General features: G+C 43.4%; 1 protein-coding gene across 3 annotated transcripts in view; it reads right to left on the bottom strand.

Annotated features, from left to right (window-relative positions):
* pom121 (POM121 transmembrane nucleoporin) overlaps positions 1-23,941 on the bottom strand; it is a 71,235-nt gene that overhangs the window by 44,859 nt on the left and 2,435 nt on the right. For all 3 annotated transcript variants that reach the window (XM_085964329.1, XM_085964328.1, XM_085964327.1), the window contains exons 2-7: positions 16,117-16,332; positions 11,070-11,219; positions 9,229-9,309; positions 7,081-7,252; positions 5,830-5,927; positions 3,456-3,535 (exon numbers count right to left, since the gene is read on the bottom strand). In XM_085964329.1, coding sequence (XP_085820455.1) covers positions 3,456-3,535; positions 5,830-5,927; positions 7,081-7,252; positions 9,229-9,309; positions 11,070-11,219; positions 16,117-16,332 — 797 coding nt within the window. The remainder of the gene's footprint in view (positions 1-3,455; positions 3,536-5,829; positions 5,928-7,080; positions 7,253-9,228; positions 9,310-11,069; positions 11,220-16,116; positions 16,333-23,941) is intronic.

Raw genomic sequence — 23,941 nt, forward strand, 5'->3', positions numbered from 1 at the left:
ACCAGTACAATCGACTGGTTTTCGGAGTAGCATTCGCTCCAGCTATCTGGCAAAGAGCTATGGAGCAAGTCCTCCAAGGGATTCCGGGGACTCAATGCTACCTAGACGACATCCTTGTAACAGGAGAAAACGACAACGAGCACCTTGCCAATTTGGAGCAGGTGCTCACTAGGCTGAGAGAACGGGGCCTACGAGCAAATCGCCCCAAGTGCAAATTTTTCCAAAATCAAATATCATATTGTGGCCACATAATTAATAAGGAAGGGTTGCATAAGTCACCTGAAAAAATTGAAGCGGTCATAAAAGCCCCAGCACCTGAAAATGTTTCACAATTAAGGTCGTTCCTGGGATTAATAAATTACTATCATAAATTTTTACCGAACTTATCAACTCTTCTACACCCTCTTAATGAACTGCTACAAACAGGAGTAATTTGGAAATGGAGCGAAGACTGTAAACGTGCCTTCCATAAATGCAAAGACTTAATCACATCCAAAGAAGTTTTGGCTCATTACAACCCATCACTGCCAATCAGACTGGCGTGCGATGCATCCCCTTACGGCATAGGAGCAGTATTATCGCATAAATTCCCTGATGGCTCGGAACGGCCGATAGCTTTTGCGTCACGCTCACTGAACTCAGCTGAGCGTAACTATGCCCAAATCGACAGGGAAGCACTCAGCCTGGTATGGGGAGTGAAGAAATTCAACCATTACCTACACGGACAAAAATTTACCTTGTTGACTGACCATCAACCCCTCATCTCCATATTCAACCCTAAAAAGGGTGTTCCCATTATGACAGCGCAAAGGCTACAGAGGTGGTCCCTTTTTCTAGGGGCACACCAATACAACATAGAATACAAAGGATCAAAACAGCATAGGAATGCTGACGGGTTATCGCGCCGACCGTTGCCAACGGTAGAAGAGGCACCTACAGTAGACCCAGTGGAGATGTTCCACTCAACCATAGTGGAATGTCTACCAGTAACAAATTCTGCCATTCAAAAGGAAACGAGAAATGACCCGACTCTCTCACGAGTCTACGACTTAACGGTGAAGGGATGGCCAGCACATGGCGAACCACTGTTGCCAGCATTCTCGCAAAGAAGAGAACAGCTGTCAGTGTGCCGAGGAACCTTGATGTGTGGATCCAGAGTGGTGATTCCACCCAAACTCCAGGATAAAGTGCTAAAGGAGCTTCACGAGGGGCATCTGGGTGGAGTGAAAATGAAGAACTTAGCCAGAGCGTTTGTATGGTGGCCAGGTATCGATGGAGACATAGAAGAAATGACCAAGAGCTGCCTAGGATGCCAGAAGGTCCAAAACGCTCCACCCCAAGCCCCTCTACATCCATGGGAGTGGCCCTCATCTCCCTGGCAAAGGGTACACATCGACTTTGCTGTCCATTTATGGACTCGATGTTCTTAATCGCGGTGGATGCACACTCCAAGTGGCCGGAGGTAATAAAGATGTCCTCCACCACCACGGAAAAAACCATCACAGTATTAAGGACCGTATTTGCCAAGAATGGGCTGCCGGAACAGATCTGTTCCGATAACGGACCACAATTTGTGTCCGAAGAATTCAGGAAGTTCTTAAAAAACAATGGGGTTAAGCACTACACGTCTGCCCCATACCATCCCGCCACCAATGGATTGGCTGAAAGGTTTGTCCAGACCTTCAAGAAGGCCATGGTTAATGAAGATATAAAACTTCAGCACAAGGTGGATAACTTCTTGTTCGCATACAGGAATGCAACACATATGGTTACAAACCAAACTCCCGCCATGATGTTCTTCAATAGAAGCCTAAGATGCCGGCTGGATTTGATCAAGCCCAACATCAGGAGGGACGTGGAGAACCGGCAATTTCAAGGCATGAATGAAAGGCCAACAAGTTTTGGCCCGGGACTACCGTACCGAGAAATGGCAGCCTGGAACTATCTGCACACAACTAGGACCGCTGATGTATACCGTGGACATCGGAGAAAGCATAATAAGGCGCCATACTGACCAAATCATAGAGTCATCCAAAAAGGGACAACCTACACCACAACTCCATACGCCTAACGATGAAGTAGAGATACCCATATCTACCTCCGATCCAGTGATACTGGAACCCGATGAACCCGACACTGGCATTCAAGCCGAATCAGCCTTGCCAAAAGAACCTATTGCACCACCAGAAACTACTACACCACCGAGGCGTTATCCGGACCGAGTCAGGAAGCCTCCAGAGAGACTGACTTATAATTAATTAACTGCAGCAATGTGTATATTATTTTTCTTATAACATGTAATTAATAATTACTTAAAATATTATGTACTGGTTAGCTAAAAGGGGAGGAATTGTAGTGTATGTGCCATTAAGAGCCCCATGTGTACTGTAATGCCGGTAATGGCCACTCGGGCTATATAAGCCTGTATATTGTGTTGTATCCGTTAGTTCCCCTCCAGACTTTGTTTAGTAAACACCTATGAACCAAACTCCTGTCTTCAGTGTCTCTATCAACACACAGACACAACACATCAGAAGAAAGGTCATCGGCCTGAAACTTTAATTCTTTCTCGCTCCACAGATTCTGCCTGACCTGCTGAGTATTTACAGCATTTTCTGTTTTTATTTCAGATTTCCAGCATCCATAGTACTTTGCTTTCGTATGAGGGCTTGGAGGAGTTCCACTATCTGCAATGACAATAGGGCCAGCAGTAAAGCAATGGTCCGGAAGCCAACAGACCAGTTTGTCAAGTGGAGCAGACCGCCTGCTACAGACATTGAGGACAAGAACATGAAGTGTCAGTGACCAACCAGACACCAAACTTGAATTTAAAGGCTGGCCATTCAGCCAACAACCAATTAACAGTGTAAATGAGGGTGCATTGTCCAGCATACTACAGGAAAAGGAAAACGCTTGACTGCGAACTCTAAACCTAGTGGAGATTCAAAATCCACTCTACCTCAGAGCCAACCTCTCCCGCTCAGCCTAACTCAGTCAGCTTTTTATATTACTAGTAGTAAGAGAGCAAAAATTCATCTAGAGTTCAGCAGCTAAAAATGCTGTATTTGGGTACAGCCAAAGTTTGAAACAAAATCTATAGCTGTGCTCATGAATATTTTTACTTCAGGTTAGACAGAACAGAAATATTCCACACATTACTGAAAGCTAGTAACAACACTGATGAAGACAGTATGCAAGCTTGTTGTGCAACCAATGCATAAATAGGCAAATAGATTGCATTAAAAACAGTGTTAGCTGAGCTTATGTAGACAGTGCAAGATATGTGCTTGTCTCAAAAGTTAAAGTGTATCAAGTGCCTGAAATTTCAATCGAAGCATTTTAGTCCACAACCATGTCCTACATGATGTGACTATCCCAGATTAATCTGCAATGCACGTAACAAAATTCTTTTCTCTTTTTAAAAAAAAAAAAATGGTATTCCATTTGCTTCTTACCTTCTTCCACAGGCTGGTCTTTTTCTGCCCTGTCCACTCTAACTGGAGTAGAGGCATTTGATCCTTGTACATCTTCCTCTCTGTGGATAAACATCATACAAAAGAAAAATATTTCCTGAATCCAAACAAACAGTACTTAAAGTTTTGTTCTGTAGAATAATACTTTCCCCTCCTGCAAGGTACAGTTCCAGAAGTGCCAGTCTCCCTCAAATTAAAAAATTTTTCTTCATGAGGCAAGACAGTGATTTGCCAGCAGGCTACGCCAGCCAACTCAGTTCTGTCCCCACCCAACATCAAAAGGGGTAAATTCCAACTGGGGTCACTTATTAGGTGTGAGAATCCTCATTGAATTTCTCTCCCTGTCAGAGTGAGAGTGACCATTTGCAGCACCTATTGGTACCTGGCCGCGATCAACTATCTTGGCACAGACCTCATTACAGCCTTGGTCCAAACATGGACAAAAGAGCTGAATTCCAGAGGTGAGGCGAGAGTGACTGCCCTTGACATCAAGGAGCCCTCGTAAAACTGAAGTCAATGGGAATCAGGGGGAAAACTCTCCACTGGCTGGAGTCATACCTAGCACAAAGCAAGATGGTTGTGGTGGTTTGGGGGGGGGGGGGGGGGGGAAGAAGGGGTCAATCATCACAGCCCCATGACATCGCTGCAGGAGTTCCTCAGGGCAGTGTCCTAGGCCCAACCACCTTCAGCTGCTGCATCAAAGTCCTCTCCTCCATCATAAGGTCAGAAGTAGGGATGTTCGCTGATGACTGCAGTGTGTTCAGTGCCATTTGCAACTCCTCAGATAATGAAGTAGTCCACGCCCGCATGCAGCAAGACCTGGACAATTCAGGCTTGGGCTGTTAAGTGGCAGGTAACATTCGCGCCACAGAAGTGCCAGGCAATGACTATCTCCAACAAGTGAGTGTCTAACCACTGCCCCTTGACATTCAATGGCATTACCATTGCCGAATCCCCCAACATCCCGGGGGTCACCATTGACCAGAAACTTAACTGGACCAGCCACATAAATACTGTGGCTACAAGAGCAGATCAGAGGCTGGGTATTCTGCTGCGAGTGTCTCACCTCCTGACTCCCCAAAGCCTTTCCACCATCTACAAGGCACAAGTCAGGAGTGTGATGGAATACTCTCCACTTGCCTAGATGAGTGCAGCTCCAACACTCAAGAAGCTCGACACCATCCAGGACAAAGCAGCCCGCTTGATTGGCACCCCATTCACTGCCTTAAACATTCACTCCCTCCACCACCGGCGTACCGTGGCTGCAGTGTGTACCATCTACAAGATGCACTGCAGCAACTCACCAAGGCTTCTTCGGCAGCACCTCCCAAACCCACGACCTCTACCACCTAGAAGGACAAGGGCAGCAGGCACATCACCTCCAAGTTCCCCTCCAAGTCACACACCATCCTGACTTGGAAGGATATCGCTGTTCCTTCATCGTCGCTGTGTCAAAATCTTGGAACTCCCTCCCTAACAGCACTGTGGGAGTACCTTCACCACACAGACTGCAGCGGTTCAAGAAAGCAGCTCACCACCATCTTCTCAAGGGCAATTAGGGATGGGCAATAAATGCTGGCCTTCCCAGCGACGTCCACAATCCATGAAAGAGTTTTTTTTTAAAATCCATCCTGGGAACTGCTGGTATATATGGCTGAATTACTGACTGAGCTATAAGGGGAACACCAACAGTACAATTATGCTAGTCTGATCCAACAGGTAAACGCCAGAAATGTAAAAATGAGTGACTAAGTGGTGCACCGAACTGGGCTCAAAAAGAGGTTATGGTACTGTAGTGATTATGATACTGGACCAGCAATCAAGAGGCCGTGTTCAATTGCCCACACTGGCAAGATGTGAAACTTAATTCAATAAATTTGGTAACTTATGCTAGTCCACAAGAAAACAAACCATGAAAACTGTCAAAAATAACTGGTTCATGAATAACCTTGAGGAAAGTGAACCTGCTGCCACTCCTTACCCTATCTGGCCTACATGTAACTCCAGTGCCACACTACTTAGTTGACACTTAAGTAGCCTAGCAACCTATGTTGTAAAAATTATGACTTAAGATCCACCACTACATTCTCAGGGCAACTAAGAATGGGTAATCAATGTAGCCTTGGTGTTGCCCACAACTCAAGAACATTTCATCTTTGAATTGACTTCAGTTGCACAGCTTGGTAAAATGGAATACAATGCTAATCATGAAATTCACTGCAACATGAACTGCATCAATGGTCATCAACAATGAACCACCACTTGGGGGTGTCTGGATCACTTCAACATGCACATATGGTTGTTTTAATGAACGTTTATTTCAGTAGGGCAAATTTTTTAAACTGCAGTTGGTTACCTCATTTTCTTGCCTGGTCTCTCAGGAGTTTGAGAACGTGAAGATGCAGGGCTAGAGAGCGGAGATGTATTTCGTACAGAGAGATAGGTCTTCAAACCCTACAGGTTGAGCAAGAAATTCAGTCAGATCATTATTTATGCAAAGCGTTACACAGCAATAAGTTAATATTGCACTGAAGGAAACCTGGCCCATTCTAGCCACACTTTTTGGCACATATCTATCTTCTGCATGAGAAATTAAAACATCTGAAGTCTGTGCACATTTCATTAAAAATTCTGAAGCCACATTTATAATGGAAACTTATAACACGGTCATTATATTTTCCTGTAAATGATTGTGCTGCAGTGCCTGCAGGAGGGGATAGAATGACTGCATAACAAGTTTACAAAGGCAGTTTCCATTAGAAGTGTGAACATAGGAATATACAATGGGAAAGTTGACGATGTTTGTGCAGAAATAACATTTTGATTATATGCATATAGATATATATTATGCTCCCATTTCTCATCGCTGGATTTAACTTTTCAGAACTACTCAGATTTAATCATCCAATGTAAAGTCAGACTTGTGTAAAGTTACAATTTATGGGGATAAAATCCTATTGTGTACACAACACAAGGGGGAAAAAAAATCTCAACACTATAAAATCATCGCATTCAATACAATATTTGTTCATAGTTTATTAAATCCAAGTGTCAGTGAAGAGGAGAAGGAAGTATCATCACAGGGCACCAGTGTGAAGGTCGGAAATATAGGCTTTGTGAAACGGGCGTAAGAGGTGAAGGGCAGCCCCCCTGTGGGAGGGGTAGAGTTTTACAACCAATGGACTACTTTTCAAATGTCCTCACTGTTGCTTGTAGGCCAATGGGCAACTCATTTGGCACAAAGTTCCACATACAGCAAATGAGTGATCAGTTAATCTGCTTTTGGTAGTGTTGGTTGAAGGATGAATGTTGACTAGAATATCAGGAGAACTCTGTTATTCAAATGGTGCCATGGAACCTTTCACACCCTCCCAAAGAGGCCTCAGTTTAGTCTCTGATCCAAAAGGCAATCTCCAACAATGCAGCTCCCTCAGTAGTGCACTAATGTGGCAGCCTACAGTGTACACAGAGGCTAGCACCCAGTTTCAAAACCATTTCTCAAATAGGCTATGTACAGACAGAAAATCACCAACAGCCCATCATACCTTGAACAGGACTGCAAGCAGCAAAGTGCGTTTCAGTATTACGTGCTGCATTATGCACTAACCTGAGCATGGCCCCGGGTGGAACTGTAAGAACTGAAAATGGGATTGCGAGCAGAAGTATGCTTCCCACCCACACATGTACTATTCAGTGAGCTTATGGAGGATGTTCGTGACCGTTTGGAGATGGGGTCATCCGAACACTGGGAATTGGTGCCCCTCTTTAGGGTTCCAGGTCTAGAAAAGAAGAAAAAAAAAATGAAAATGAAAATTTGCACAAAATAATATCGGTTTGTAGCTAATTTTGTGCCCCTGTTCTGCTATCATTGTCTTTTTGTAAATAATCCATTATGAGCTTACTTTATTTCAAATAACCTACATCAAGTTCTGAAGTACACCTATTTTCCCTTCTCCAAACATTTTGTTCTTGTTCCAGCCTCTCCTGAACGCACTGGCTTTTGCGAGGGTACAGTTCCAGACAGCAGTGGAGTACTGGTACCTCCCCCAAGAGGCGATTCCTCATTGTAAGCCTGGACAGATCATCAACAGCCGACGACAGCCATCCATGTGGATCCCGATCTTGCCCCTATCAAACTGGATTGCTTTCTAGTGATCCCGAATGGAAAGGATGGGTCACGTACACACACTTTCTACCAGGGTTGCTGAACAAGCAGGGGCACAAGAAGCCAATTGTAGTGTCACAACTGCTGCCCCAACTGATACTGAATCACTCACAGATCAGGGTTTTGAACCTGGGGAGCTCCTGGACGAGACGGTACATGGACTATTTATATACGGAGCCATCTTGGCGACAATTCCCCATAACACTTAATGTCTGCAGGCTATTCCACTCAAACAGAAATTTAAACCTTTTCAGTCATGCAGTACTGAGTTTTATTTTAAATGTGACTCAACAATTAACTATCGCCACTTTGAGAGTGAGTGGAGCAGTTTTATTTACACTTGAACTGAAAAGTGCCTGGGAAATTCCAGTGCAAGCTAGGACAAGAAATTAATTTTTCTACTGTACAATTTTAATTGAATGCGGAGATGATTTTCTAAAATAACCCATGCGATTTTCTTACAGGTGTTAAGAGGTTAGGAGAGAAGAGTGGAAGCAAACAAGCTCCCCACATGAACTGGAGGATATAAATTGATGTTAATAAAGTCATCCCCAGCCTGAACTAGTAAAGTTAAACACATATTCAGGGAAGCTACAACTGTAGAAAATGGTTCAATAAGGGACAATGATCAAAGCCAGCTGTTAAACCAGCTCAGCTATTTCACCTGACATGCCAAGCTTTTGCCATTCCACAGGCAGCTTGTAAGTGTACAAGAGCAGACGCAAGCGATTGTCCCTCAATTTTCTTATCTACCCCAAGCAAAATAACTGGAGAGGGTCTAACAAATACATCATATGAAAATGGGAAGCCAAACGTGTAAACCCATGCCCTGGCATTCAGTGGCACAGTATTTTTGGACTTCAAGATAATGCTCTGATCATAAAAAACAAACTTTTTATGCTCTTCCTCAAATCATATATACCCTCTAGGCCAGTTTGTGTAATGCTTTATATTGGCAGTCATGCCCATCAGCTTCAATTAATTGCCCACAAATATAGAAACATAATACGATCTTCGACTGGCTAATGTGTTTACAACAGCAAGGGCTGAGCTGTCCGAGTTAATGCAGAAAACACACTGCTATGCAAAGAAATTGCCATCACAGCCAGTAAAACCTGCTTAGATTAAGGGAGCACAAGGCAAACTTGAAACATTAAGATGAACAGGAAACACAGGTGTGTACCAGCTATTTCCAAGGTTTGCGAAGTGAAGTTGCACACTCCTGAAATCTACCCTGTAATCAGACTGAATGGGACGATGCCAGATGGAACGACTGGACCACAGACTGTGCAGCAGAATAAAAAAGCAGGAGAGTGAAGCCCATCCTCATCCCTTGACTGTCACAAAAGTTCCAAAATTTTGACTGCATAATAAAAAAGTTACTGGAATGCACAAATTCAATCATTCCAAATATTCAACAGATGGAAATAATTCAATTTTAAATGGAACACAGTAAAGCTGCACAAGTAATAAAAATATCTGGAACAGCATTTTGAAATTCTGTCCACAAATGGTAATGGGTGGAACTTCATTATTATCTCGACCAGTTTATTGTACACCTACTCCTGGCCTTTCTCCCACACAACTTACTTTGGAATCAGTGAGGCTGGAGCTCCATTGGCCAACAGGGGTTCAAATGCAGAGTGACCACTTCCACTGCTGTCATGGCGCCTGGAAACAATCCATAAGCAAAAAGCAACAAGTTAGACCCACATTAGAAGACATGATTGGAACTTGAAGTAAGCCAATCAGCGACTAGTTTTCATAGTCATAAAGTTAATTTTACTTGGTATGCATGAGAATTGTATACGACTTCACAGGAGACTCAGCTACATCAATTTGGTAAATGTGTTTATTTAACAGAAGTAGTTTGTCTCAAGAGGATCTGGATTTACAAACTTAAAATTTGGCTCTGTTCAACCACATTGCCAGAATACTCATTTGATACCAAAATGTACTAAAAATATCTAGCGGCAGCTCATGGACCTGCACTAGCTTTTTGTTTAAAAGCAAATTATACAAATAGAATGGTCTTTACAAGATGCTCTCTGTAAAACTTTTGGCAACAATGTCACATGAAATTGAGGGGAATGTTACGCAGATCTTCTTTTCTCCAGAGAGCAGCGAGCCTCTGGAATACATTCCCGTCTGGCGTGGTGGGTGCTGGCTCTCTGCATACCTTCAAGAGGGAGCTGGACCAGTTCTTGACTGGGCAGAGATCGCTTCACACAGAAGGCTAAATAACACTTGGGGAGTGAAGAAGCATTTAGTTATGATGCTCTGACAATCATGGCGTGGGGCACTTAATGAACCAGCTTGTCTTTTCCTGCCCACCAATTGGCTAAGTTTGTAGGGCACAGTTTCCTCGTGATCACCCAAACACTTTACATAGGATGTACGGCACAGAAAGAGACCATTTGGCCCAACCACTCCATGCTCCACTCAAGCCTCCTCCCGTCTTTCTTCATCCAAATCTATCAGCATAACCCTCGATTCCCTTCTCCCTCATATGCTTGTCTAGCCTCCCCTTAAATGCATCGATACTATTCGCTTCAACCACTCCCTGTGGCGGCAAGTTCCACATTCTCGCCACTCTTTGGGTAAAGAAGTTTCTTCTGAATTCCCTATTGGATTTCTTGGTGACTATCTTATATCGATGGCCTCTAGTTCTGCTCTTCCCCACAAGTGGAAACATTCTCTCTGTATCCACTCTCTTGATATACAGGACATTCCACTTCGGATTAAGTCTACTTTTATAGGAATTCCAATGCAAGCGAGTGAGTGAGTGAGTGTGTGTCTGAATATTTAGAGCACAAAAATTGTGAACATTTTTACCCCTCCTTCACCCAGGGGCCAAATGTAACCCCCAGACTGCTGCTCTTTCCGAGAGAAGCTAACTCACCAGACTGGGACCAATGCTCATTTTTACACTAATCCATAACCATACATAACAGTAAATTCCTGAAATGTTTTGCTTTTATCTAGTATGACTTGCACAATGCAGTAAGAGGGAAAATTGATAGTCAACCACAAATGGGTATTTGTCCACTTCACAGCACTGGGATATACAGCTGCAAAAAGAAACTATCAACTCTGCCTGTGTTCATCAGACTGTAGATCAAGCAAACCTGCTTTGAAACAGAATTGCACATTCTTGGAGTTGGAAGCTCAATAGGCTCCAATACATCAATGAAGTAACCACTAATGATTCATTCAGAGAGAGAAACTGGTCAATAAGCATGACTGATCAAGTCAAATGCATCTGAACTGGACCTTTCTAGTTATTTCTATTAACAGAATTGCTTTTGCAGGTGAAAATAAATACAACCGCTCAACGTAATCTCTTTCCAACTCATGCCTCAAGCATTCTCAAAGCTTCCTTCCCCAACCCATCACACTAAGCCTTTTAGAACCCAAACTAACCCACATACCTGCGTTTATTCTCACGCTCGGAGATCAAAGTTCTTTCGGCATCATCTTCCCCCATTCTCTTCCGACTCTCCTTGAGTGCATTAAGCACAGTTGCTTTCGAGCAGGGGTCAATTAGAGGAGACACAGCAGTGGACATCATGTGGTCAAACCTGGGAAGTTAACAGTTTAAATACATGTCCACTGATGTCATGGAAATCTGCACTGACTGACAACTATTTTATAGTTCATAGATCAAATGTTGAATCAATTTCAGGATTAAATCAGAATGTAAGTAAAAAGGATAAACAACTAGAAATCTGAAATGAAAACAGAAAATACAGGTCAGTCAGCACCTATAAAAGAGAAAAAACAGAAAATGCCATTGCAGGTGTGCACCCCTCACCAGAACTTTAGACCGAGATATAAATTAGTACGGCTGGAAAATGAAGAGGAAATTGGCCCAACCAGTCCTTTTTCACGACCACCTGGCCAAATTTCTCACTTTGAACAACTCCCATATCTCCTGTTGTTAAAGCTGCCTCCAAGCTTAGTCCCCTCTGTTGTTCCAAATGTCAACAACGCTCTATAAAGACTATCGCTCTTCCACTACCTCTTTTGCACTCAACAGGATGGAGGAAGAAAAAAAGTATAACCCCTCGCTCATTTAAGCCTCCAACTTCTCTCTACCCTTAACCCCTTCCCCCATCATAGCTCCTCTGGAGTTCATCACCCTACAAATCCATCTCTGCATTGGTTCATTTATACTGATTGTAGGTTCATAAACCACTGCAGCCCTGATCAGCTGTGTTTTTTTTGCTTTGCTACTTCAAAGAGAAAAGAAACAATGCTTGTAAAGTATGTGTACATTACCCATAGCAGCAACTTGCTATTCTTTCCTTTTCACTCAATACACAGCCCAAGTCGGTGGTGAAATCTGCTGTATGGGAAGGCAGGAGCAAGGAGAGGTAGATTTATTTTAATATGTAGAAATATTGTTTGCATGACCATGCAACAGTTTTCACCTCGTCCCTATGAGCAGGTCCAAGGATTCAGACCTAAGCTCACCCCACAGCCTCGCAAATGCACCCACCAGTGCGGTATGAAGCCACATAGATCTGTAGCCCCCAGGATTCCCACTCTTGATTGTTATCTAGAACCATTGCTGGAAGATATATCCAGATATCAGGCTCAGCCACAAGGTGTTCCATGGTCAATAAGCCTGTCTTAGCTTACATGTGAAGTACCGGACGACTACCAGCACCCATGGCATCATAACCAGCACGGGATGGCAGTTAGTGGCGGGGGAGGTGGGGGGGCGCGTTATGGGGTAAAGTTAGGGCCGGGAGAATATCCCTCACCTTAACGAGCATAAAAAATTTAATTAAATACCAGAGAAGGTTTTCCCAAAAGCTCAACTCGTTCTGTCGTAGCTGAGTTATGTGGACGACAAGTGCCCCAGGTTTGATTTCCAGTCTACCTCTATCTGACACGTACTTTGAGCTCAGATTTTGTTAGAACCTTATATTGACATCTAGCCACTTTACCCATTTACTTCCCCATTATGTGCTATTGCTTCTACACAAGACTGACATAAAAGCAGTATTTGGATGCTTTTATATTTCCTAGTGCGGCTACACGAGAGACTTTTATCACGTAAAAGTGCCAGCGCCGATTTCAGCCAGAGCAGCAGCATGAGCTCTACAACTGGCCTGGGACCTTGAATGATGCAGGGGAAAGAAAAAGGCAAAAAGATACAGAATTCCTGATAGCTATCCATTGGCCCTGCTGTTAAGTGCTTGTGTGGCGACAGGCTCAGCTGTGATGGCAGTCAACTAAATGGCTTGTAAACACTCACTATTTAGGGTCACACACAACTACTGGTCCCTTGGACAAAGTTCTAAAGAGTAACCATCATCTATGGAAGCATACCCCAAGTCGGTGCCTTTAAGCGCACAGTTTAAAAGAAAACCTGAGAGTCACAGTGGTTATGGATACACAGCTTTTACATACTGCTGAGTTCCTTACCGTAGCCACATCACTGAAAGGAAGTTTTAAAAAATTTGTTTATGGGATGTGGGCGTCGCTGGCCAGGCCGGCATTTATTGCCCATCCCTAATTGTCCTTGAGATGGTGGTGGTGAGCCGCTTTCTTGAACTGCAGGGGGCAGTTAAGAGTCAACCACATTGCTGTCTGGAGTCACAAATGGGGCAGACTAGACCCTAAAGGCATTAGTGAACCAGATGGGTTTTTACGACAATCATGGTCACCTTTACTAATACCAGTTTTTTTTATATTCCAGATTTATTTAATTAACTGAATTTAAATTCCACAGCTGCCGTGGTGGGATTTGAACTTACGTCTCCGGATCATTAGTCCAGTCACATAATCACTATGCTACTGTACCCCCATGACAAGTGGTCAGGTGCTGCCATGCTTTGATACAATGGGAATAATCATCCTGGGGCACTGTTACAGACAGAGGAAGAGAGAGCACCAGGTAGCCACATCTATACCAATTGTAACTAGAAGAATCCTAGCAAAATAGAAGTCTTGCTCATAACTATGCATACACTTGTGTCTGCATTCATAACTTATGGCTTGTTTTATGTTGTCCCAAATCCACCTATATATTAACTGGAGTCAACATTTGGTCATCCAACAATAAGCTCTGCCATTATTAGGCTGTCAAGCGTAATAGTAGACTTTTTGAACTATGCATAACACCTGCTGTGCCTGGAGAACAGTTGTGGCTGTATAATACAAGGGAGTGGTACTGGTTGTCACAAGACTGTCACTGATGACGGAGCAATTTGTGATGAATTGATCACATAAGTGCACCTTACATTAAAAATGTACTAGCTAAGTGCGATTGTTTCAATAACAATGAATAAGCTGAATAAGCTTAGTGACAACAATTCTATTAGTAGATCTCTTAACAGCGACTTATTTCATGAGCTATACAGAACAGAAGGTCCCAGGTTCAATCCTTGGTCAGTGCTGAGTTAGTGGATCTGTTGGGGCAACAGGAGGGGTGTTACTGTTCCCTCGGCCTCAACAGGCTGGAAGGGGAGGGGGGACGGGGACACTATCAGCCAGGCTTCCTACTCTTGATCACAAGTCAGTGGCTCCTACTGGAAACTGCATGCATGAAAAGGCCGGTTATGGCGTTCTTCATGGTCAAATCATTGAATCACATTCATTGCACAGGCTGACACATCACTGTCCACTTGGGCAAAGCAATGCAGAGCCAGGCATCGGCAAGATTCATACCAGAAAGAGGGAAGAACATTGTCTCCACAGTATTTCCCACCTTAGCACATACGTCATTTACAGGAAACTTTGGTTTATCCAGAGGTTAACTGTCCAGAATGCTCGAGCCACCGGCAAAAATCAGGAGCCGTTTCGTTAGGTTTTTCTTTTCTTTTCGTTGCTTTTTTTTCCACCAGTCAGGCTTTGCAAGGTCTCGCTGAAGCTGTTGCTAAGCCTCAGAGACGCTTGCAAGGTACAGCCGACTGTTTAGAAGCTGTTGCTAAGCAACAGGGTTTGTTGCCAGATACGGAGCTCAAAATCTCCGTATGTTTCAACATTAGCGCTGGTTTGTCCGGCAGTTTTAATGGGACGGCAACAGCTCGGTCCCGTCAGTGCCAGATAGCACAAAGTTTCCTGTATATATAAAACCACTTCTTGTAATCATGAAGGGATCTGGTAAGCAAGCGCATATTATTCCCACTGTTTTTAAAGAGTGCAGAACCAATACACTTAAGTCTAGCTTGTTATTTCATTACTGCTCAGTTATTCTGCAGCGTTTATTACATGCAGTGCACAAAACCAAATCAAGCAGCTCAACACACAATACAGAAGATGCAGAAAGGTGCAATATTAAACTATTACTTACAATCTTTGATGTGACAATCTCAAGTGCTGAAAACCATTGTTTTGTAGAACTTGAAAATACCATCTAACCTCAGACACATCTGGGGCACTTCCTTTCACCCCTCAAGTCTGTATTTTTCAATGGTCATGAAAGTTACCACTTGTGCTTTTTGTCCAAAAATGCATGTTCCATTTTTGATGCCAAAGCCCAATCCTGAATTTCAGGGACCCGTCGACTATCAACATACAAATATCAACTAACAGCTCTGATGAAAGGTCATCGCCCTGAAACGTTAGCTCTGTTTTTCTCTCTATAGATGCTGCCTGACCTGCTGAGTGTTCCCAGCATTTTCCATTTTTCTTTCAGATTTCCAGCAACCACAGTATTTGGCTTTTGTATAAACTAACAGGGGCAGCTCAGGACTACAAAATGAGGTGGACAATACATGTAAATGGGTAGACCAATGGCAGATGAAATTTAATACAGACAAGTGCCAAGTGCAAGAGGAGAAATGGGTAACTTTAATGCTCAACGAACGGTGTTAACAGAGTTACGGTTGACGTTGAAAGCCGTTAGGAAATTTAGTAGACTGCTCCGCAGAAACAGTGACTAGGGGGTCACAGGTTCAAATAAAAAACGGCAAATTTAGGACTACTGTTAGGAAGTAGCTCTTCATACAACATGTGCTTAACACATGAACAGACTTCAAGAGAGGGTAGCGGAGGAGAGGACACTGGTATCACCGGGAGGGAGGAAACAAGAGTGGACTGCAGGGATGAGCCAAGATGGGCTAAACGGCCTTTCTAATGTGTAGCTATCTTGCGAACATTCTGCCCCCATTTAAGTCGGCAACTTCTGCCACCAAGTCTTGCCATGTAAACACCAAGGTTCCATTAAAGCTAATTTTTCACCACAATTTCACTCCCAAGTATCGGAGGAGAGGGAAGAGATTGTAAAGAAACAAGAGTTATTGCATATCTATTTCAGAGGTAATATATGCTGTTTTATCAGAATATTCACGATCTTCTCTAAAATTTTAAAGATAGATCTGTAAACCAAGATAAATCAGGTACTGACCAATATCCTGATTCCCATACATCAATAGCTTATATTTTGCACTCATTCAGACCACTCTACACAGCCTGGGAAAGTCCAGAGAAATTTTTACTTAAATAGTTACGAGCAATACTTACAGCGGTGAACGCATTATACTTGCATCAGGACGTGCAATTTTTACAGTTACTGGACTATGTAGCATGGTTGAGTTTCTGGAGGACAAAACATTTTTCTTCTGATAGCCGTCCCATCGGACAGTCGGCAGAGTTCCAGGGATCGAATACTGGGGCTGGTGGATAGGATACCGTCGCCGAGGGGTCACTGTAAATTTATTCATCATAGCCTGATGTTCCCTAGAAGAGACAAAATGATTCAGACACAAAGGTTAACCTCAAGTACAGAGTGTCCTTGGCAGCTTGCAAGATACCTGTTACATCAGTTTAAAAGCTTGCGTGTTACATCAGTTTAAAAAAAATGATCAAATATTTCTGAAGCTGGTTACAGAAAAATAGGCAAATCCATACAGCCAAATATTCTCCATTAGTGGAAAAGTCAAATACACATTCAGAAATAGCTTACATGTCCTCCCTAATGGTTCAATTAGTAGTGGCACCAAACATGTACTGATTCATACAAAACAAAAGGACACAGGCTGAATATCAGTCTGTGCTGAGTTAACCGATTTCAGCCAAGACAGCAGCCAGGGTGCGGCAACTGGCCTCAGTGCTACACGGTAAAGGATTGAGGAGGGAAAGGGTAGTCAAGAGTTGCCACCTCCATTGCTATCCACTTGTGTCTGCTGGAAAGCACACTTGTATGGATGTCAGGATTACATAGTGTTGCATAGTATTTATAGCACAGAAACAGGCCATTCGGCCCAACCGGTCTATGTTAGTGTTTATGCGCCACATGACACTCCTTTTACTCCATTCTCCCTCGTGTACTTATCTAGCTTCCCTTTAAATGCATCGCTGCTATTTGCCTCAACTACTCCCTGTGGTAGTGAGTTCCACATTCCAACCACTCTCTGGGTAAAGAAATGTCTCCTGAATTCCTTATTGGATTTATTAGTGACTCGTATATTAATGGGGCTTGGTCACGATGCTCTCCATGATGGAATGGCTCGATAACACTCGATACCAGCCTCAATGGCCATGCCACCAAGGTACCAGAAGGCTGCTGGCACACATGCAGCCACAGCCCAGGAAGTCAGGAACATCTTCAGGAGAGGTGGGGGGGAAGAGCATTAAAAAAGGGGGAAAAAAAATCAAATTATAGACCAGATTGACATTTTTATACTGTGAAGAAGCTCTCAGGTTTGAAGATCTGGGGGCAGATATCACAAACAATTCAACTGCAGTATAGTGCGTCACTTCGGCAATGAGCAACTCGCCAAGCTGCAGTGCTCAGAAGAGGCACACCAACTGAAGTGGTGACAAATACTGGCAAGTTGTTGATGCCTTCCATTAAATGACCGCTGCCAACATGAAGACTCATTCTAAAACTATTTTTGGAGAAAGTACCAAAAAGTTTGGTTAACAACAAAGTCAAACTCATTTGCACCTAGTGATAAATTACCAGGATCAGTGTTATCACTCGATCTAGTCCAATGCAATAGTGGGTGGGTGAAGTTTTCAAACTGCAGCTCTCAACTGTGAAAGACACAGCAATTATAAATGTTGTGCTATCTAAATAGAGCATTCTGAGCACAGTAAAACCAGGGTGAGCTACTGATGGTGCAAGTGGTGGGAACAATTTGAGATGATAAATTAGATGCACACAGGAACTGATTAGCACAACATAATTTATTCTCATCCGATTTCCCTGATGAGCTATTAGCCTCAAATGTATTAAATAAGCCAGGTTTATCCACAAAGCACCAGTGACTGCTTCAAAAAGTAATTTGTTGGCTATGTTACACAAGTGTAGATTCTTTAATGGGAACAATGATGGCTCATTTGAATTTAAAGTGCTCAAAAACAACATTATTTTACCATTGCCCGACTATGTACTTAGGAAGTGTCCCTCATTGAGATGGTTCAACGCATCATTATGTTGGATTATTTCAATCCTTCCAAAAAGACGATCAGCTCTCATGTAAGCTCAAGACGCTGAACTGTTACATAGCTTTGGGACTCAAACCCACATTCTCTGGAATGTGAAGCAAACTCAAGCCAAATGGTGAAAGCTGCAATCACCACCATCACTGGGAACGGCAGTCGAAACAGAGACAGCAGCCACAATTTACAGGAGTTGGATAAAAGAAGTGGGCACAGTTCCGGCAGATGGCTTTCAAGTGCAAAGTTTGATTAAAAAAAAACAGAATACTGCAGGTCAGGCAACATCTGTGGAGAGAGAAACAGAGTTAACGCCGCAGGTTGATGACCTTGCGTCAGAACTGAAAAAAGTTAGAGATGTTACAGGTTTTAAGCAGGCAGGGAAAAGGGGGAGGGAAGGAAAGAACAAAAGGCAAGGTGTGGGATAGGGTGGAAGGCAGGAGAGATTAAAAAACAAAAGGGATGATGGTGCGAGGCAAAAGGAGATGGCAATGGGACAAGTAAAGGAACAAAATATAGGTCTACAAGTAGTATAACTGGTAATAGCAGAGTTATCAGCACCTGCCATCCAAAGAAATGGGGCCATGGGTATGATCTAAAATTGTTGAACTCAATGTTGAGTCTGGAAGGCTGTTAAGTACCTAATCGAAAGATGACGTGCTGTTCCTCTAGCTTATGTTGTGCTTCACTGGAACAGTGTAGGAGGCCAAAGACAGAGCAGTCAGAGTGGGAGTGGAGCGGAGAATTAAAGTGACAGGCGACCGGAAGCTTGGGGTCACGCTTGCGGACTGAACGAAGGTGTTCCGCAAAGCGATCACCAAACCTGTTGTTGGTCTCCCCAATGTGGAGACCACCGCATCGTGAGCAGCGAATACAGTATATGAAATTGCAAGTACAAGTAAATCGCTGTTTCACCCGGAAGAAGTGTTTGGGGTACTGGACAGTGGGAATGGAGGTGGTGAAAGGGCAGGTGTTGCATCTACTGCGCACGTGCGGGAAGGTGCCATGGGAAGGAGATGGGGTGTTGTGGGTGATTGAGAAGTGAACCAGGGTGTCGCGGAGTGAACGGTCACTTCGAAATGCTGAAAAGGAGGGAAAGATGTGTTTGGTGGCGGGATCACACTGGAGGTGGCGGAAAATGATCTGTTGAATGTGGAGGCTAGTGGGGTGAAAGGTGAAGACAGGGGGAACCCTATCGTGGTTCTGGGAAGGAGGGGAAGGGGTGAGGGCACGTCCGAGAAATGGAACAGAAACGGTTAAGGGGAATCCTCAGTTAAGGAAAAAGGGAGACATACCAGAAGCACCGATGTGGAAGGTGGCATTGTCAAGGGCGAATGGAGTAGAGTCCCCACAGGAAGCGGGGTGGGAGGAAGTGCAGTCAAAGTATCTGTGGGAGTCAGTGGGCTTATAGTGGATATTGGTCGATAGCCTTTCCCCAGAAATGGAGACATAGAAGGCGAGGAAGGGAAGGAAAGAAAGAGTCAGATGAACCATGTGAAGGCGAGAGAAGGGTGGAAATTGGAAGCAAAGTGAATGAAATTTTCCAAGACAAGAGCAGGAAATGGTACTGACACAGTCATCAATGTACCGGAAAAAGTTGTGAGGGAGGGGTTCAGAGTAGGACTGGGACAAAGAATAATCCACGTATCACATGAAAAGACAGACATAGCTAGGACCCATGCGGGTTCCCATAGCAACACCTTTTATTTGGAGGAAGTGAGTGGAGTCAAAAGAGAAGTTGTTCAATGTTTCAGCCAAGCGAAGGAGGGTGGTGGTGGATGGGGACTGGTTGGGCCTATGTCCAAGGAAGAATTGGAGCACCCTCAGGCTGTCCTGGTATAAAATGAGTGTTTTTCGTACCCCGAGAGTGCTATTTATAGGTGAAGATCAAATTTAAATAGGGCTATTAGACTTGCTGTCCAATCACTAGAGCAGCAATCAACAAGACAAAATACTTTACCACATAGCTAAAACAAGTCAGAGGATATGCTTGAATTGTACAAGGTTGTGATCATTTCATAGCTTTAATACCATGACCAGTTCTCATCACCGAGAGGAGACGTATTTAAGCCTTAGAAGCAGTGCAAAAGCCACAAGACTGATGCCTGGTATCAAATTATAAAGAAAAAGACTTGCATTTCTTTAGTGCCTTTCACGACCACCAGACGTTCCAAAGCGCTTTACAGCCAATGAAGTACTTTTTGAAATGTAGTCACTGTTGTAATGTAGGAAACGCGGCAGGCAATTTGCGCATAGCAAGCTCCCACAAACAGCAATGTGATAATGACCAAATAATCTGTTTTTTTGCGATGTTGATTGAGGGATAAATATTGGCCTAGGACACCAGGAATAATGCCACTGCTCTTCTTCGAAATAGTACCGCAGGGTCTTTTACGTCCACCTGAGAGCAGACGGAGCATCGGTTTAACGTCTCATCAGAAAGACGGCATCTCAGACAGTGCAGCATTCCCTCGGTACTGCACTGGAGTGTCAGCCTCGATTTTTGTGCTCAAGTCTCTGGAGTGGGACTTGAACCCACAACCTTCTGACTCAGAGGCGAGTGTGCCACCCACTGAGCCACAGCTGACATAATTATGAGGAAAGACTGAAGAAACTTGGGCTAATGAGTCTCGAAAGGAGGCAACTGAGAGGTAATGTTTTTGAATGATATAATACAGTAAACTGGAAAGAACTAAATCTGAAACACTACTGCAAACTAAACCCGGACAGTAGGACAAAGGGACAGAGGGTCACACAGGGAAAAGAAATATTTAGGACTGAAGTCAAAGATGTTCTTCACATAAAGTAATCAAGCTGGATACTGTGGGGAGAACAGTTTACTGGATGAGGTCGGCTGAACTGAATCGCCTTCCTTATATACATCTATATATATTATTGCGTGACCGGCACACCTGAATGTGTGAAAAATTACAAGTTCTGAGCCAGAAGTCACTGTTTCAGAGGATTCTCATACTGCACACAGGAAGCTGGCATCAACACGTAACAGCTGTGAATACTGCAATATTACAAAGGAAACTGTATAATAAATGTTTGTGTCTGCTCATTATCTGTGCACTGACATACAGCTTTGGTTTCATAACCTACTGACACTCAAGATTTAACACCAAAACTTAACTTTGAAACAAATAAATGAGGACTCAAAGGCAGAAACCCACAAGGTATTGCTTTCCTCCTCCAGTGATAGCTTGGTTTCAATTTGCTGCTGAAAAGGTTAGCAGTTCAGTTCCACCTGTTTCTGCCCTGAAGAATCACTTGTGGCTTTAACTGCAGTTACTGGTTTCACACACCACCACCAGAACATGCACCTGTGTGCAACGCGAATATGATAAACCACACATCCCAAGTGCAAGTATAAATTATGACAAAGCAGAGCAAAAAAATAAATGCTGCCAAATCAATCTGCAACAGTTTCTGCTAGACTTGGAAAGTTTAAGATTTTTGTTCAAGAATCTGTTACCCAGTTTCACTGCAATTTTGCACAATGGCTGCAGTCGTTAACCACTTGGGAAAGCTTTGCTCTCCAAATGGTTAATGGCTGCAGCACTATATATACATATATATTCATAATATTGGAAACAAATCTCAATGCCCGTCAGCACAGTTCAGGTCATCCAGTCATTCTTCTGAGCACCATCATAATTCAACTGCAGCCAACACACCAAAAGCGATAAGGCTAATGCAAGAGTTCTATAATATAGCTACTATTGACAGCTTAAAGAGCTCGAGTGGTGGATACTCTGCCATCTATCCTGTATCAGCATCTGCTGTCATTTAAACAGAGTGGTGACAGACACTAGAGTCTGTGTCACCACTCTATTTACTTGGCATGAGATGGTGGTACAACCCATAGCAGAACTCAGACCATCATCTCTCTCTTCAGTTCAACAAAACACCTCGCCAGTGCACCGAAAAGATGAGCAATGAGGCCGAGGGATAACATTAAAATATCACATCACGAATAAGGCAGTTATGCTGATATATGGTACGGGTTTGTATAATCTAGTGCACTTAAAATTATCTTTGGCACCTTCTTTCACCCAATACATTTATCACAAGGTGCTTTGTGTACCTGACCAGCAACGTTGGGACTACACATCTTCGTAAAAAATCCCAAAATTCAGTTTTAATTTCATCTACAATCTTAACATCTAATACTTGCTTCTAAAAATTCAATGTTCCCCCCCTTGCTTTTCAGCTGCCTGGGTTGACTCATTAATTTAAGGGGGGGGGGGGGGGGCAGAAAAAAGCAACATTACAGGCAGTACTGTGGTAAACTAATCTGATTCTAGCCCAGTACCGAAACAGTGGAAAGTTAAATCAAATTCTTCATACTTATAACATGAATGCACCAGTAACTTTTAGAACGCTTTATTTAGAACACTAGCATTTATATCAGCTACTTTCCACTGTTATTACATAGAATGTACAGCACAGAAGCAGGTCATTCAGCCCAACTGGTCCATGCCGCTGTTTCTGCACCGCACGAGCCTCCTCCCACCCCTCTTCAGCTACCAGCATTACCATCTATTCCTTTCTCCCTCATTTGTTTATCTAGCTTCCCCTTAAATCCATCTATGCCAATCATCTCAACTACTGGTGGTAGCAAGTAACACATTCTCACCGCTCTCTGGCTAAAGAAGTTTCTCCTGAATTCCCTATTGAATTTATTAGTGACGATCTTATTTATGGCCAATGTTCCCTGTAAGCTGCACGGCCACGCAGCGGTCTGGAGCTCCCGCATAGGCCGCTTGCTGGCTTTTCAACTGGAATAACCGCGCATGCGCGAAAATTTGAATGGGCCGCGCAGCTACTTAAAGGAGCCACGCACCCAAAAAAATTGCAGACAAGAGTGTTTATGGCCCCTAGTTTTGTTCTCTCCGCAGGTGTAAACAGCTTCTCTATGTCTACCCTATCAAACCCATTCATAATCTTAAAGGCCTCGATCAGTCACCGTTCAGTCTTTTTTCTAGTGAAAAGAGCCCTAGCCTGTTCAATCTTTCGTGATAAATATTACCTCAGTTCTGGTATCTGGTAAATAATTTTTGCATCTCCTCCAGTGCCTCTATCTTTTTATAATTTGTAGACCAGAAATGTGCACAGTATTCCAAGTGTGATCTAACCAAGGTTCTGTACAAGTTTAACACAAATTCTCAGCTTTTCAATTCTATCCCTCTAGAAACAAACTCCAGTGCTTGGTTTGCATTTTTGATGGCCTTATTAACCTGCGTCGCTACTTTTAGTCATTTGTGTAACTGTACCCCAGATCCCTTTCCTCCTCTACTCCATGTATATTCTTATGGTCTAAATATTTTTCCAACAGCAGAGTACAAACTGAATAGTTTGTAACCAGGGCTAGACATAAGGCAGGAAGATTAAGACTGCAGCTATGTAGTGGTCACCTCAAAATTACCATCATGTAAAACAGAAACCTGGGTATGGTTTTCCCTACAAGTGACTACATTTCAAAAGTACTTCTCTGACTGTTGAGGCGGGAGCACAAAATCCAGGCTGACACCCCAGCGCAGTGCTGCACTGTCAGAGGTGCAGTGTTTCGAATGAGACGTTAAACACCTCGCAGGTGGACGTAAAAGATCCCACGGCACTACCTTGGCGAGTAGGAGCATTCTCGCTAAACACCTGGCCAACATTTATCCCTCAAACAACATCACTAAAACAGATTGTCTGGTCATCACGTTGGTGTTTGTGGGACCCTGTTGTGCAAACTGGCTGCCACGTTTCCTACATCACAGCAGTGAGGACACTGCAAAAGTACTTCATTGGCTGTAAAGCGCTTGGGGACATCCTGATGTCATGAAAGGCGCTATATAAATGCAAGGCTCCCTTGCTTTAATGAAAGGTGCTGTATAAAAGAAAGTGTTTTTCT

Source organism: Somniosus microcephalus, chromosome 22 (genome assembly GCF_052327205.1).
Source record: "Somniosus microcephalus isolate GS21.2 chromosome 22, FLI_Smic_1.0, whole genome shotgun sequence".
Classification (NCBI taxonomy): domain Eukaryota; kingdom Metazoa; phylum Chordata; class Chondrichthyes; order Squaliformes; family Somniosidae; genus Somniosus; species Somniosus microcephalus.